The sequence below is a fragment of the Atta cephalotes genome (genome assembly GCF_000143395.1).
Source record: "Atta cephalotes unplaced genomic scaffold scaffold00026, whole genome shotgun sequence".
Lineage (NCBI taxonomy): Eukaryota > Metazoa > Arthropoda > Insecta > Hymenoptera > Formicidae > Atta > Atta cephalotes.
In genome coordinates, this window is record NW_012130090.1 from 738,235 (window position 1) to 754,840 (window position 16,606).

General features: G+C 29.7%; 1 protein-coding gene and 1 pseudogene across 1 annotated transcript; one reads left to right on the forward strand and one right to left on the reverse strand.

The window, feature by feature from the left end:
• Window positions 1-13,507, reverse strand: part of LOC105620435 — a 42,992-nt pseudogene extending 29,485 nt beyond the window's left edge.
• A 697-nt stretch (window positions 13,508-14,204) lies between these two features.
• Window positions 14,205-16,130, forward strand: LOC105620436 (structure-specific endonuclease subunit slx1). The gene is made up of 3 exons (XM_012201928.1): window positions 14,205-14,389; window positions 15,409-15,460; window positions 15,561-16,130. The coding sequence occupies exons 1-3, from the start codon at window positions 14,205-14,207 to the stop codon at window positions 16,128-16,130; spliced, it is 807 nt and encodes a 268-aa protein (XP_012057318.1).
• Window positions 16,131-16,606: the final 476 nt, after the last annotated feature.

Consider the following 16,606-nt stretch of genomic DNA (forward strand, 5'->3'; position numbering starts at 1 on the left):
CGGCAGCAGCAAAGTTGTACACCTAATACATTTATTGACACATATCACAATATAATTATGAATAAAATATGTTCATATATATACAATTATAGAAAATTATAGAAAATTATACAAATCTTATAATATTTTATAATTTATATATTAAAAAATTCTGAATTTTTAGAATTTCTGTATCATTTTATAACTATTCAGAAAACATCTCAATTTTTTTTATACGAATCTTACGTACAATATTTCAGAATTCATACATATATATATATATATATGAAAAATTCTATAAAAAAGTATAGATATTTTGATTTTGAGTATATATTTCTGAAATATTTTTCAATTCTTATTATAGCTCCAACGAAAGCGTTAAAGTGAGTAGAAGCTAGGGTAGGAGCATGCGACGCGAACAAATGTTGGTAATACTAAGGCTGTGTTCGGCTTACATGTTTAAGCACTTATAAGCATTGTTTACATTGTTCTCTTTGGTGATGTAAATACTTATGCATTCATAACGTCATCCGTGACGTCATACTTGTGTTCAGAAATGCTTTTATCGAAGTAGAACAGCAAAAGCATGAGCACAAATAAGCGCTTATTGGTCAAAATAATGTTGATATGATGTCAATCCTAATTCTAATAGGTTAGATCCATGCATGTTTTTTTATGATTAGAGAAATGTTTAACGAATGTGTTGGATTGCGTGTTTAACGCTCTTTGCATATTTTAACGCTCTCATAATATACTTGTATACGACCTCTACAAACTTTTCCGTTTTTGTACTAATAAAAAAAGGACTTTGTTCATCAACAAGAAATTGGAGGTTTAAATTTTCATTAATAAATAGGAAAAAGAATTTACATAAAGATATTAGCAGATAAAATTCTAGCTAATTTAAAAAATGTATAGACTGGGAATATATACACGATATCTCTAAGATCGATACTCATAACGGTTTTTATTTTAAGACCGTCTTATGTAATGTCTTAAGTCGCTAATGCGGTCCTCTGATTGGTTCATAACATTTTAAGACTGTACTTAAGATGGTCTTAAATATAAGATCCGACTATGAATATCGGCCTAACTCCCGAAATATCACGATTTGAATGCACCTTCGATGAAAGGAATCAAGAGGGTATAACACAAAAAAAAATTACATTCAAAAAAATTTACAAAATTTAATATTTGTTTAAATAGTAATGGGACATTTGCTTACAGTAAATAAATATTTATTTTAAGAAACAATATTTAAATCAAAGTATTACTTTATATTGAATAAATTTTTATTTATAAGCAAATGTCTTATTGATATTACGCTATAAGCAAATATCTTATTGGTACTATTTTGAACAGATATTTATTAAAATTTCGTAAATTTTTATTTTTTTATAAGAAGCGAATTATTTATGGTCAATTATCAATTATGTGCCCAAGCTTAATAGCCAAAACGAATGACTTTACTTATTTAATGTGAGCATTGACAAACCAAATTGAACACCAAAAAACAACGCTTATAAGCATGAGCGCTTATAACGTATGAGTATGCAAATCGAACATTTTATCATGTACCTAAATAGTACATGATAAAAAGAGATCTTAAATGATATGCGTGCGACGAAGACAACGAAGGTTGATTAACTGGATCTACGAACGATCATTGTTAATGCGAGGTCTACAATGTCTACAGTATCAGTAATGGATGAGATTGTAAGAGTAAGAAATTGACCAATAACAGTCGATTGTTCTTTTCACATTCAACTGTGATTGATCAATTTGTTACTCTTACAACCTCATTCACTACTGCTACTGTCATTGTAGACCATGCATAAAGGAGAAGGCAGAGAATTAGAAATGCTTGCAAACTGAGCACACCATGTAATCCTTCTATTATAATATATTGGGTTGTCCGGAAAGTTCGTGCCGATGTTGAAGGAAAATTAAAACACAGAAAATTTAAATTTTAGTACATTTATTATATTATATAGGTTAGTTGACACGAACTTTCCGGACAACCCAATAATATGCGATTTTTAGTTCAGGTGGAAGATATAGCCATGGTGGAAGAAGATCATGAGTATGATGGAAGAGAACCCATAGTTACATACATAATAAGAATAGACTGAACGTGAGATTTGAAACTAGATAAAAAAGGACAGACAATGAACGCTGTGAAGCTTTCTTTTTCTGACGAAGAAAGAGTGGGGGGGGAAAGGTGTGAAAAAAAAGCAGAGAGAGAGAGAGAGAGAGAGAGAGAGAGAGAGAGACATATTCGAATAGAGAGAGAGAAAGCCACATGGCATCTACTCTCTGTCCTTTTTTACCTGATCTTCATGCCAAAATAGAAGACACGCTCAGTCTATTCTTATTATGTCTATGAAAAGATCCATCATGGATATAGCAATCAAAATGTATATACAAACTGTACCAGACATTCTTGACTACATTCTTGCATATTTGGTCATTAGTGGTAGAGGCGAGACTAGCTATTTAAGTCGTGTCTTGACTACCTATTTTTTCCGTCTCTTATATATTACGTTAGAATAAGAAATTATTTTTTTAATACGAAAGAGTATCAAATATTATAACATAATCAACAATTTAAAACAGCGTAAAATAGTTGTACACACAGGTTATTATTAGAATAAGCTTTCTACCAACATCTACCAATAATCTTGGCATATGTACAAACGATTGTTAAAAATCGCTTATTATAAAATATATAATATAGATAATTTTAATCAATTCTATTATTTAATCAATTCTATTGTTTACTGCAATTTATTTCAATTTCCAAAAAATTCGATTGGGTGAAAGCTACAGTTTTATATGCATATAGTATAAAATTTATATGTATGTATACTGCTAAAAAAAATTATGGCATAGAAAAATTTTTGCATAGAAAAATTTTGGACAAACATTGATCACTTTGATTGATGATAACTGCGAAAAATTATTGTAGAATAACGTTTTTTTTCTTTTAAATTAAAGCTCGAAATCTCTACTTTAAGACACTATGGTCAGATTTTAAGGTTAATGCATCTCTAATAAACATTTCCAATGATTAAAAAACCGCAAATTTCTTATAAAAACTATTTAATAATTCTATAATTAATATAAATTAAAATAATATAAATATTAATAAAAAAATTCTATAAAAACTATATTTAAAAAATAATAGTTTCTCTATTATTATGATATTAATGCGAGTCACTGTATATGCGTGCGTGCGTGCGCGCGCGCGCGCGCGCACGTGTGTGTGTGTGTGTGTGTGTGTGTGAGTGTGTGTGTGTGTGTGTGTGAGAAGGAAAGTGGTGAAATTGTGCGCATTTAAGGAGAATTCATTGTTATATTATGATTTTTGAAGTTGAAGTCAATATAAACACGAAAATATAAAGTATAAACGTTCTATCTATATGCATTCTTCATTGAACAATATTTTTCATTTGATAATGTTATATTTCACAAAAGTAAAAAAAGCAAAAGCGAAAAAACTTTTCGCGTGTCTGATAATTGTGCGCATGGATTAGGTAATTGTGCGCAAAGTTAAAACCGTAAGAAATAAATATACAATTAATAAAATATTAAGTAAATATTTCATGAAAAATGTTTCATAGAATGTTGATAAGAAAATAAAAAAATATATTATTATGTCGATGGTAATACAAAATTAATATAAACTTTAAAAAATAAAACAAAAATTGAAAAAATTATAATTATTTAAACAAAAATCGTATATGTAATTTTCAGCGTCATCAATTCCATTGTATTATTCTGCATTCTTCATGGATTCATTCAGAACACAGACAACATTGAAAACACTTATTCGATACAAATTAAAAATAACGTATTGTCAATTAATGTTATAATTTCATATTCTACAATATAATTCCTTCAAGGAACATACAAAAATAAACAAAAAATCAAAATATCAAAATAACTTTATTTTGATGCTTAAAGTCAACAAATAGTCAAATTTTGTACCCAAAAATCATCCTTTTGACATCAAAGTATGTCATTTTGATTTTCTCTCGTCTGGTATGTTCTTTGAGCTGTTATATAACACCATGTATTATATTACATTTATATTGTGAAATACGAAATTACAACATTAATATCATATTACTTTTAGTTTCTCAACTGTGCAGAGTTCCATATCTTCCGAATTCTTTATAAATATGCACTTTTCATTGAAAAGAAACTTTGAATTATCCACACAATTTTCGGCCGCGAATTGATTTGATAAGAAAAACGATTACTCAACTTTATAATTAAATTCAATGAATAAAAGTTTAAAAGGCGCACATAATAATGTATTTTAGTAAGTATACACGAAAAATTAAATAAACAAAATAAGAATACGGACTTATCATCTTATTTTCTGAATGCCAAAATTTTTATCAAAATATATAATTTCACTTTTTCTCACTTTTATCCTTAATTACATTTTCAAATTATATAACTTATAGTTATATCCGAAAAGAATTACATCTAGTTTAGAAATTTCACCGCAATAGTGGCTCCATTTATTGGAAAAGTGCTAAATCAAAATGCGCATGGAAGAAAAAAAATGTAATTAGTCAATTAGGCTTCTACAGACGAGCAACTTTGTAGCGCCACAATCGAAAGCGCCGATCCGTTCATACCATAGTGGAAGGGATAACATGGGCTGCGGTCCGAATGGCTGCGTTCAGCAGAAAAAGCAGTTTCGCACTTACAAAATTCTTAGATGTGATTGGTTTATATATTTAAATTCAGTGAGGAACAAGATCTAAATAGAGAAAATTAATCAGTTAGCGCTTAGTGATTCTTTAATATGATTGATTCTTGCCTTTAGTTCTTCGCAAAATCTAAGTATAAGAACCAATCGTATTAAAGAATCACTAAACACTAATTGATTAGTTTTGTTTGTTGAACGTAGACATTCATATTAAAGAATTTTACTACAACTGCAAAGCTGCTTTTTCTGCTAAACACAGTCATTCGCTTACAGTTTTATCAGTGCTTACAACATTAATGGCCGCAGACTCTTACATAACGCATAATGTATAATGCATAAGGAAATCAACCAATTGAAATTCTTCTTTTCCATGGAATAGGAGGAAAGATTCTGATTGATTCGCTTATGCATTATGCGTTATGCAAAAGTCTATGCTATGGCATTAATGATCGATCCTAGAATCTATATATGAAAGAAGCGACATCGGCGTCGCGATTTCTTATTGGTGATTAAAGCAATCATATTATGTCCATAGTGGAGAGCTAGCATATGTTTTCTTGCTACAGCTATCTACAGCTGAACTAATACATATACATACCTAAAATATACAATATGTCGTTTATCTTTTTATGTACATTTGTAATTGCATTACTTAATCGCTACATTATTTAATAAAAAAACACAAAAACATTAATACTTGCTTAATCTCATCCCAACGGAGTTCATAATTTCTATACTGGAGCAAATAGAGTATAACGTTAACTGGAACGGGCCAAACATACGGTACTAAACATATGTTAGAGGTGATAGTGAGGATGAATGTCGCTTCTCTCATATATAGGACTCTAATCGGTCGAATTAAATAGTGCGCTAAGGTACTTTTATTTTGGACTGGTCATAAGTATAATTCATAAATTGAAAAATATAACCTGATATTGAAAATTAAATAGAAAGCGTATGTACAGTCGATCACAGAGCAGTTGAACGTAAATAGATCCAATCAATCGCTCGATGAGCAAAGCTGAGTTCCGAAACTCATCGAAAAAAAGTGTTGCAACTTTTCTGTGACCGACTGTATATGGTCCGCATAATAGAAGAAATAATATTAAAAATAGGAATTAATATTAAATAGTAGAAAAAGAAAAAATTAGGAATAAAGATTAAATGTACGCACTAAATACAATTAATAAAATATGACTCATAAAATATAATATCTCATGTTCTATTTGTATCATTAAGCATTTACATATTTATTTCCTAATTTTTTATTTCTAATATTTAATATTTATTCCCATTTTTGTTTTTAATCTTTTATCTGCAGGATTAATCTTTTATATGCAGAATTTATAACTTAAAAGAATATCTCGACAATTGGTAAAAAAAAAGGAAATGGATTCGAGATAAATGAAAAAGTTAAATTACTGCAATTTTTTGAATTTTGTTGCTACCAAACCAATGATAAAGATGACGATTTAAAATTTTATTAAATATCCCAGCAAACGAAAATGGATTGAAATGAATTGAAATGAATCCAGATTTTCAGAAATATTAATTCACGAATGTTAAAATGAATGCTTTTCAATTCTGAATGCATTTTTATTCATTTATAGGAATTACATGGAGCATATGCCTTTCAATCTAAAAATAATATTAGCTTTTTCTGTCCAACACAACACACATTGTGAATACTGTTTAATTCAAAATTTTGAATAAAAAATATAATTTTTCAATCCAATTGCATCCAATTGAATCCACTTGAATTCAATTAAATCCAAATTCGGATAGAAAAAAATTTCAATCTATTTTAATCCATTCTCATTTGCTAGGATGTCTTCAATTAACGAGAGCAAAGAGATAGATGTAAAAGATTTTATTACAGTTTTATTTAAGTCTAAACAGACAAAGAAGTGAAACATAAATTAAATCTTATATCAAAGAATATGTGGAAAAAACTTTCTAATTATACAGTTGAAGAATTTAAAACGCGCTTCAGTTATAGCTAATGAACATTGCTCGAGTTCATGAAAACATAGTATCATAATAATGATTATTTTAGAATAATTGTTAATATAAATTGCGAAATTCCAATTGCTTTATTTACAGATTATTTCTTACAACTTTTGAGTTTTTATTGGAATTAATAGAATCTATATTAATTAAATCTTAATAACAGCCTATACCAGTCCAGAAACAACTTCTGTTAGCTTTGTGGATGATGGCAACCAGATTTATATAGGTATAGTAACATAGCTTCTCGCCAAGAAAAAGAGAAAGTTTTTTATTATAACATTATATGCAATCCGAATTATAGATCTGTGTGTGTGAAATTCGAAGTAGGAAAAGCTACAGCAATTCGTATTATGAGGAGAGTTACTTATGTCTTGCACACTCTTGCTCTACGATTTATTCAGTAGCCTCAGGATGAGAGAGAGCAACCAAAATGATGGAAAAATTGAAAGAGCTAGTGGATTTCCTAAAGTTGTAGGAGCTATTGATATGTACATTAAAATAATAACTCCGCGCAGGAGGATAAACAATCAGATGTGAACCGCAAAGGATATCACTCAATCCATATACAAGTAAGAATTTAAAAACTATCTTTAAAAATGATTGGAAATTCTTATTAGTTTCTCTATTTTATTAGTTTCTATTTTATCTTTTTAGATAGTTTATACTCAAAAATTGCTCTTTACAAGCGTTTTGGCTGAATGTTGAATCGGTGCACGATGCATATGTTTTCTGGCTCTCTTCTGTCGGATAATTAATATTAATAATATATTAAAAATTCACAAATCTATTTTCTTAATGATTCTCACATTGTCGGAGATACGGCCTATAGTATTCATCCTCATATTATGCCTTTTAAGGATAATGGGCATCTAACAGACAAAAAATTTTAATTTTTATCAGTCTTTAGCAAGAATTGAAAGAGCAATTAGGAAAGTACGCTGGAGAAGCATTTTTGATTATTTGGCCATAGAAAAAAATTTCTGAATACTTAATAGCTACTTGTGTCATTCTTTCTCTTCTATGTTTCGTTCTCATGTTGGTAATCGTAATTGAGTTAACTCGATAACGTTATTCGGTATTAGTGAAAGAGGCCTTAAAGGTGATTTTTATCAAGCTCCAATTAATTTAACATTCTAGGCTACATTCCAAAACTTCCTCTCTTGAGTAAAATTTACTCGAAATATATAGTATGTAACGTATACTATAGCATATAGAGTAAAATCTTCCTCAGAGAAGAAGTTTTGGAACGTAATCCTAGTAATTTTGCAGGATTCCAGCTAAAGTATTGGAGAATGTCTCTGACATCTGTTTCAGTTGGAATCCTACAAAGTTACTAGTAAAGTTACTAGAGACCTATATATAAGAGAAGCGACATTCATCCTCACCTATCACCTCTAGCATATGTTCAGCACCGTATGTTTGGTCCATTGACCAGTTCCGTTATACTCCATTTATTCCAGTATAGGAATTATGAACTCCGTCAGGATGGGATTAAGTAAGTATTAATGTTTTTGTGTTTTCTTATTAAATAATGTAGCGATAAGTAATGCAATTACAAATGTACATAAAAAGATAAACGACATATTGTATATTTATTTTAGATATATGTATCAGTTTTGCTGTAGCAAAAAAATATAGCTCTCCACTGTGGACACAATATGGCTACTTTAATTAGATAGAGATACCATCAATCAGAAATCGCTGATATCGCTTTTCTCATTTATAGGACTCTAGTTACTACTAGAATGGTTAAGCTAGGCCGCGATCAAAGTCTCTACAAACGTTTTGAAGCATTTGATAGACCAATTAGAAGAAAGAATTTTACAAACTGACCAATTAAAAAACGCTGCAAAGTAACGCTTTGCAGCATCGTGTTGATCGTACTCTTAATCGAAGCTTGATAAAAGCCTAAGGATGAAATCACACGATGCGAAAAAGGACTGTGGAATAGAAAATGCGTCATTGAAATAACCAAGGATTGAAATAACCAAGGATCCGATGAATCGTCGGATTTCCAATTCAACCGATCAGTGATACTCATTGATGCATTTCAAAAAATTCTCTAATTGGACTTTGATGATTAGAAGTAATCGGATTAAATTGAATAGATTGTGAGAAGTGCAATTTGCGTAATGTAAATTTAATAAAAAGAAAACGTAAAAACGAAGGTATGTGCGTTAATTATTATTCTAATAATTAATATTGTGTATTTTATTCTAAAATATATATCAATAATGGAAATATACAGTTTAGTATACAGTTTAGTAAAAGAAGTCTGGAAAAGCAAAATATAACTTCACTGTATTAACTTTTAATTATAACTCGAAGTTATAGTTACTAATTATAACTTTTAATTATAACTCAAAAGGTATTAATAATTATATATATTATTATTTTTATTATACATATCATTATAATTATCATATTTATTATACATATCATTACATTTATTATACATATCATTACAGAAAACTGTTGAAGCCTTATTTGTTAGATGAAATCAAAATGTTATTTGTATGTAAAAATATGTTATGAATATGGACTCATGTGCAGTAATTACTTTATTCTATGTAAATAGTATTCAGTACAAAATAACAAATATTGGGTTGTCCAGAAAGTTCGTGCCGATTTTGAAGAAAAATTGAAACGCAGAAGATTAAAATTTTAATATATATAATATATAGTTTATTAAATTATATAGGTGCCATTCTGTTCTACAATCTTTCTCCATCTTTCAGGCAACTTGAAAATTCCGTTCTTCCAGAATCTCTCAGGTTTTTCAGTGAAAAACTTTTCTAAGTGATTTTTTATCTTGACCAAAGAGTTGAAGCTTTTTCCATTAAGGGAATTTTGATAATGATCGAAATAGGTGGAAATTAGAGGGCACGAGGTCTGGTGAATATAGTGGATGGGGTAGAACATCCCAACCGAGCTCCAACAACTTTTGTCGAGTTATCACAAGACACATGAGGCCGCGCATTGTCCTGATGAAACACGACGCCCTTCCAATTTGCTATTTCTGGACGTTTTTGTTCAATTGCTGTCTTCAATTCGTCTAATTGGGAACAATACTTCTCTGAATTTATCGTCTCGTTGTTTGGTAAAAGCTCATAATATAGGATCCCTTTCCAATCCCACCAGACACAGAGCATGATCTTCTTTGGATGAAGACCGATTTTTGGGGTGGCTAAAGTTCATTCCGCTTTCCCCAAGATCTTTCTTGCTCAACATTATTGTAAATGATCTATTTTTCATCCCCCGTCACTACTTGCTTCAATAATGGTATCTCCTCATTGCATTTATAGAGCGAGTCGCAAATGGATATGCGATCCATCAGATTTTTCTCCGTTAAATTGTGGGAAATCCGTAAACAGTTTATGTAGCTAAGCTTCACAAAATGCTCGTGGATGGTGGATTTTGACATATTCAACATTTCTGCTAATTTACGTGTTGTATAGCGTGGATTATTCTCGATCAGTGTTTTAATCTGATCTTCATCTATGATGGAGGGCCTTCTTGATCTTCAAGGTTGAAATCACCAGCTTTTTAAACCTAACAAACCTCTTCCGTACAGTTCTTTCAGCTACAGCACCTTCGCCATAAACAGCGCATATCTTGTTTGCCGCTTGTGTGGCATTTTTGCCTTTAAAAGAAAGCATTAAATAGTAAAAGAAAAACATTAAATGCCTAAAATATACTTTGTTTTCTTCCATATTCAAAGATGTATAAAACTGACAAAAATTAACATATTGCAACCAAATTTTTTTCCAAGTATGCCTGAAGTACCGTCTTTTACGATATGTCATTTGTTTTCAATTGTTCTGATATATTCAGACCTGTCCTTACACCATCTACCAAAAATCGACATGAATTTCCGGACAACCCAATAATAGATAAACATTGTTTTGTCATTATCTGTGACAGAATACAGAAGGAAGAACAATGTTCTCATAATAATTATTAATTTTCAAGTGTGATTCTCTGACATGATACATTTCTATTGGCCAATCATCTTCATCATCCTCATTATTAAAAAAAATATTTCATAAGACAAGTACAATATGTCCATCCAATATAGGTTTTTCTTATGTTTATTAATAATTCATATAAATATATATAAAATAAAATATAAATACATTGTTATTGCAATATAATAAATAGTGCAATAGTATAAATGGATGAAAAATGATACAAATAACATTTTGACTTAATTTAATAAATAAGGCTTCAACAATTTTCTGTAAAATATAATAATATGTATAATAAATATAATAATATAATTGTATATAATTGTTAATACTCTTTGAGTTATAATTATAATTTAAAAATTATAATATTCAAGAATTGTAATACTCAAGTAAAATTGTAATACTCAAGAATTGTGTCCTGCTCATCGATTTTGAAATTAGGCTCATTCGATGTATTTTTGCGTAAAATGAAAATATCTGGCAGAAAAATATCTGTCTGGAATCTCTGTGAAGCGAGATATTGAGCGTTAAAGTTGATTAAAATGTTATTACGTAGCACGATCAACAATCTGTCATGTAGACAGTGAAGTGTATAGACTAGTACTTATATTCTAACACTTCCTCCGAGGAAAATTTTATTCGAATTATATAGTACATAACGTATATACTACAGCATATCGAATAATATCTTCCTCGGAGACGAAGTTTTAGAATGTAATTCTAGTTAATTTCTGCACCGCGCACATGTAATCGCACCCTCAGGTAATCCCATGAGGTGTATTTATTGGTTTCGCTTATCGCGTAACCCATCGAAAGCAATCCGCTATTGTGATTTCGTGTTTTACTGATTATTGATTGGTTACCACGTGATACGTGGCAAATATATCTCATAGGACTTCAACCTCAAAAGTAATTAGATTAGATCAAAGACATAAAGAACTCGATCGTATCTAATATAGTCGACAAAAAGTGAGAGAGAGAGAGAGAGAGAGAGAGAGAGAAAGAGAGAGACCGTAGGAAACGGCCTATTTCTCTCTCATTCTCTCTCTCTCTCTCTCTCTCTCTTTCTCATTATATCGATGAGTGGAAAAACATAAAGATTGACTGTTTTCTATGGTCTCTCTCTCTCTCATTTTTGTTGACATATCACAGTCTAAATACAGTCTAAACAGTTGTGACACTGAGCGTCGGCGTCTTTGATATAGGAGAGACAAAGTGATTTGTGACCATTTTGAGAAATACACGCGCTCACATTTAAATATTTTAGCTAAATTACACTGATTAATATGAGCGTTTTTAAATAAAAGACGCATATGATATAATGTATCACAATAAATTATTTCATCTTTTTTTAATATTGCAAACAATAAGGATAAAATTAAGTAATTGTTTTAGGTTATGTCATCTATATTTCTTGCTGGAAAACTGTATAGTAAATGAAATTATAAAATAAATGAATACTATTCATTTGTTATAAAATATACTATTATTGAAATGTGTGTGCGCGCGCGGGTGCGTATGTATATACATATAAAACAAGGTGTTTACAGGTGTATATATTTAAAAAAAATTTTACTTTATTTAATAATCATAATTGCTGTTCTGAAAAAAATAAGAAATATAGAAGAATTAGAATAATATATTGTAGAATATTAGATAATAGAATAAAAAGTTCTTAAAAATAAAATTAAAAAATTAAATTAAAATAAGAAACAAAGTAAAATAATATCCATTATTTAACACATTTACAATTAATATCATAAATCCATATATCATTTATTTTTCAAATATTTTTACTTTTACTATTATGTTCATATTATATATGTGTAATCATTAAAATACATAACAAATAAATAAATATATTGAGAAATAAATACAGAAAAAAGTATGATTATTAGTAAATAATAATAAAAATTCAATAATAAAAATCAAATAAATATTGTAGTAGAATGAAATATTCAGTCACGCAATGATTAAAATTAAAACGATTAATGTATAATTGTAAATTTACTTTTTATTGAAAAATAAATATAACTTTACTTAAAAACACAAATTATTTGCTTTAAAAACAACAATTCACTGCTACAAATTCTCTACATTAGCAGTTTTTTGAAGCATGAAATTTGTGTTTTTTAAAGCACTGAATTTATATAATTAAAGCAGAAATACATTATGTTGTATCAAGTTGGAATAACAGATACTTTAATCTCTAAAGTCTCGAACTTTAATGTTTGATAGTTCGATTTGTAAGATCAATCGCCACGTTTTTCTATCAGATTCTTCCGTTTTATGTAAAAATGTGTCGAATGAGATTAATTTCATCAAAGTAACGACTCGAAAGTAACGACTCTCTTCTAAATAATTACCAGAATGAATTTTATTATTTGTTCGATACTTTGATATCACAGTCTTGTTTTCCTAATTTGGTTATAATGCAGCTATCTTCTCTATGGTACAACTGACGCATGCGTGTGACGAATTTGTCTTATCAAAAAAAATGGTGTGTCACAACTGGTATATCTAGACTGTGACTATATTCAGATTCCCATCCGAGTGCCACCCAAGTATCACTCTTGTTATTTACCGAATCTCTTGTTAAACAAAGATGACATGACACCTGGAGAACTAGGTGGGAATCTAAATTTGAGCTAAGGTAAATTTTCACGAGCTGCTCTAACCGGTTATTTTAGCGACAAAAAGGATTATGTGATCAAAATGTGTTTGATATTCGTCAACTTTGATCATGTGATTCTTTTTGTCGCTGAAACAACCGTTTGAGTAGCTCGTGAAAATTTACCTTAAATCTTCTCTCCTGGAGCGCCATTCCGTAACTATTTTTACACGCTTACCGACAGTTGTCGGTGTCGTTGCGTAGATATTTTATATGGTAAAAAACCACTAGAGTCCTATATATAAGAGAAGCGATTTCTGATTGGTGTTATCATCTAATTAAAGCAGCCATATTATATATACCCGCAGCGGAGAGCTGTCATATGTTTCCTTTCTACAACTGAACTGGTACATACACATAAAATAAATATATTTAGTATTTAATAAAAGTGAGGAAAAAAATTTTAGAACAGTCCAGTAAGAAACTTATATTTCAATGTCAAAAAAGTATTGCGTAGCCGCTGCCCCGAACCCAAGCGTTACTGTCTACACGTCCCACTGTCCACATGGGTTAGAACTCCGATAATTTGTTTTGAAGCAGTGACTGTGACAGATTTCTTAACCTGCATAACCGTCTTTAACTTAAAATATCTCGGTTCGCGGAGCAGAGCGATATTTTTTTTTATAGATTTCTTCATTTTCATAAGAAAACACATCGATTGAGTATATTTTTATCAAAATTTGAGTGGATCGGAGACTTAACATTTACCTAATTTTTTTTTCTTGTCAAATCTTTATTTTTACATGAAAACGCATCAATTCAGTATATTTTAAATCGAAATTTAAGATGGAGCTCTTAACATTTACCAATCTTGCATACTGCGATTCCATGTAAAAATTTAAAATGCTCAATGATGGAAGAAGAGTCTGAAGTGATAGAACATTTTTTTGGCGTATATTTATTATATTGTATGAATCCAAGATATAAGGGAAGAACTTATATAGGTTATACTGTGGATCCAAGACGTAGAATTAAACAACATAATGCTGGTAAGAAGCATGGTGGAGCATGGAAAACTAGTAACAGAGGACCATGGTAATTAAGAATTCTATTACACACATATGCAAGCACGGGTACGCACACACACACGTACATACACACACACACACACACACACACACACAGAGAATATCTCAGAAATAAGTGATATCATATTCTATTGTTTTTAAAGATGAAAAATGTCATATAAATATATCAGAAATTTTTCCTTTTTAAAATTTAAACAGTTTTTGTTTACGAGAGAATATTTTAAAGATTTATAATTTATTTAAAGAAATTGCTGAAAATGATATTTTGTGTTTCAGGATACAGCTGCTCTAAAGTTTCCGTTAGCTTAGCTATACGTGAAATGAATATATCTGCTTTCTTAATATTTGACTAAATCATTTTGGTAACACTATTAATCTTAATCATACAATATTTAGATAAAAACTAATTTATTACATGTAATATCTGTTCATGTAACTTTTGAGATAAACAAAAAGTGTTTATATCTCAAAAAGAAAGAATTTCCGGACCTGCATTTATATGACATTTTTCAATCCTTATAGATAGAATACAATATTAAAGTTTGGCCACATATTTCTGGGATGCCCTGTATATTATACATACATGGAGTCTCTGCATACAGTACCCAATTGCTATAGTGGCTTTAGCATGAAAATAAAAAAATATCTAATAAATATATATCCGATTCCAAATAGTTTTGAAGTTATGGGATATTGAAGTTGTCATAAATATTGTTTATATTTTGAAAACAAATGAAAGATTAGAAAAAGATTTAGAATTTAGAACAACAGAATAATGAACATTAAACAACATTTATTACAATTCATGCTTTCTTGCTTCAATATCCCGTAACTCTGAAACCGTTTGGAATCAGATATATGTTTATTAGACATTTTCAACTTGTTTTCATATGATGAAAATTATTGTAGCAGTTTTGGCATTGTAGACACCTGTATATAGTTATATAAATGATGTAAAAAAACCAAACCAATGAAATAGATATTTTATATGTATATTCTAATTTCTTATAAAATTATCATATTCAGGAACATGATCTTGATTGTTCATGGATTTCCCAACAGTACTTCTGCACTTAGAGTAAGTTTTGAGCAAATTTATATTTTTTTAAGAAAAATTGTGTAATTTTTTAAAGAAATTAATTTTTTTTATATCATAAACATTACTTTCATTGTTTTAGTTCGAATGGGCTTGGCAACATCCAGATGTAAGTAGGCGGTTAAAACATGTTCCTAGGAAGAAGTCATCGCAGAAGATACTTGATTTTCAATTGATAGTACTCTCTGAAATGTTAAAAATTGGGCCTTGGTATCGTCTACCTTTAACTATACGATGGTTGGACTATCAATTTTCAAAAAATTATTACGAATACATATCTCCACCATTACACATGCCCATATGCTATAGCAAAGTCACTAGTTGTAAAGTTAAACAAACACAAAAAACAAATGAAGATAATATTCTATCACAATTGCCAATAAAAAAATCATTAATATTTTGTTCTCTTTGCGACTCGAATATAATAGAGAAAGATTCTGTCACTTGTATAAAACCAAAGTGCTTTTTGATTGTTCATTTAATCTGTTTAGCAAAAGAATTTTGTAAAGATGATATGATCTTACCAATTGAGGGTATTTGCCCTATGTGCAAGTCTAATGTCCTCTGGGGAGACCTTATAAAAAAAAGAATGGTTATTATCAAAGCTCTTGAAGAAATTAATATTAATTTTTCCAATAATGATGCTATTTAGTCATATATAAAAGATCTTATAATTATCTAAAATATAATAAATACGAATTTTTATCTTGTACTTCAAATCAACAATCTAAGTTATCACACCTTTTATTATGTGTACACACGCACGCACACACGCAGGGTATCTGGTGGGTTTTGATAAAACGCTTATGTGTAGATAGAGCGGACTAGAGTTCCTAGAAAAACAGTTTGGCCATGCTCAAAATGTCAGACTGGTAGAGATATGTTCTTAGTGCTTATATTTTTATACACTTTCGTACTTAGTTCTGTGACGAGAGTAAAGGCCGCAGCACAGACTTTTGCATAACGCATAACGCATAAATGAATCAGAATAATAAACTAATCAGAATCTTTCTTTTCCTCCAATTCCATGGAAAAGAATTTCAATTGATTGATTTCTTTATGCACTATGCATTATGCGTACACAAGAGTCTGTGCTGCGGTCATAAGCCAGACGGACGTGTTTGTCTC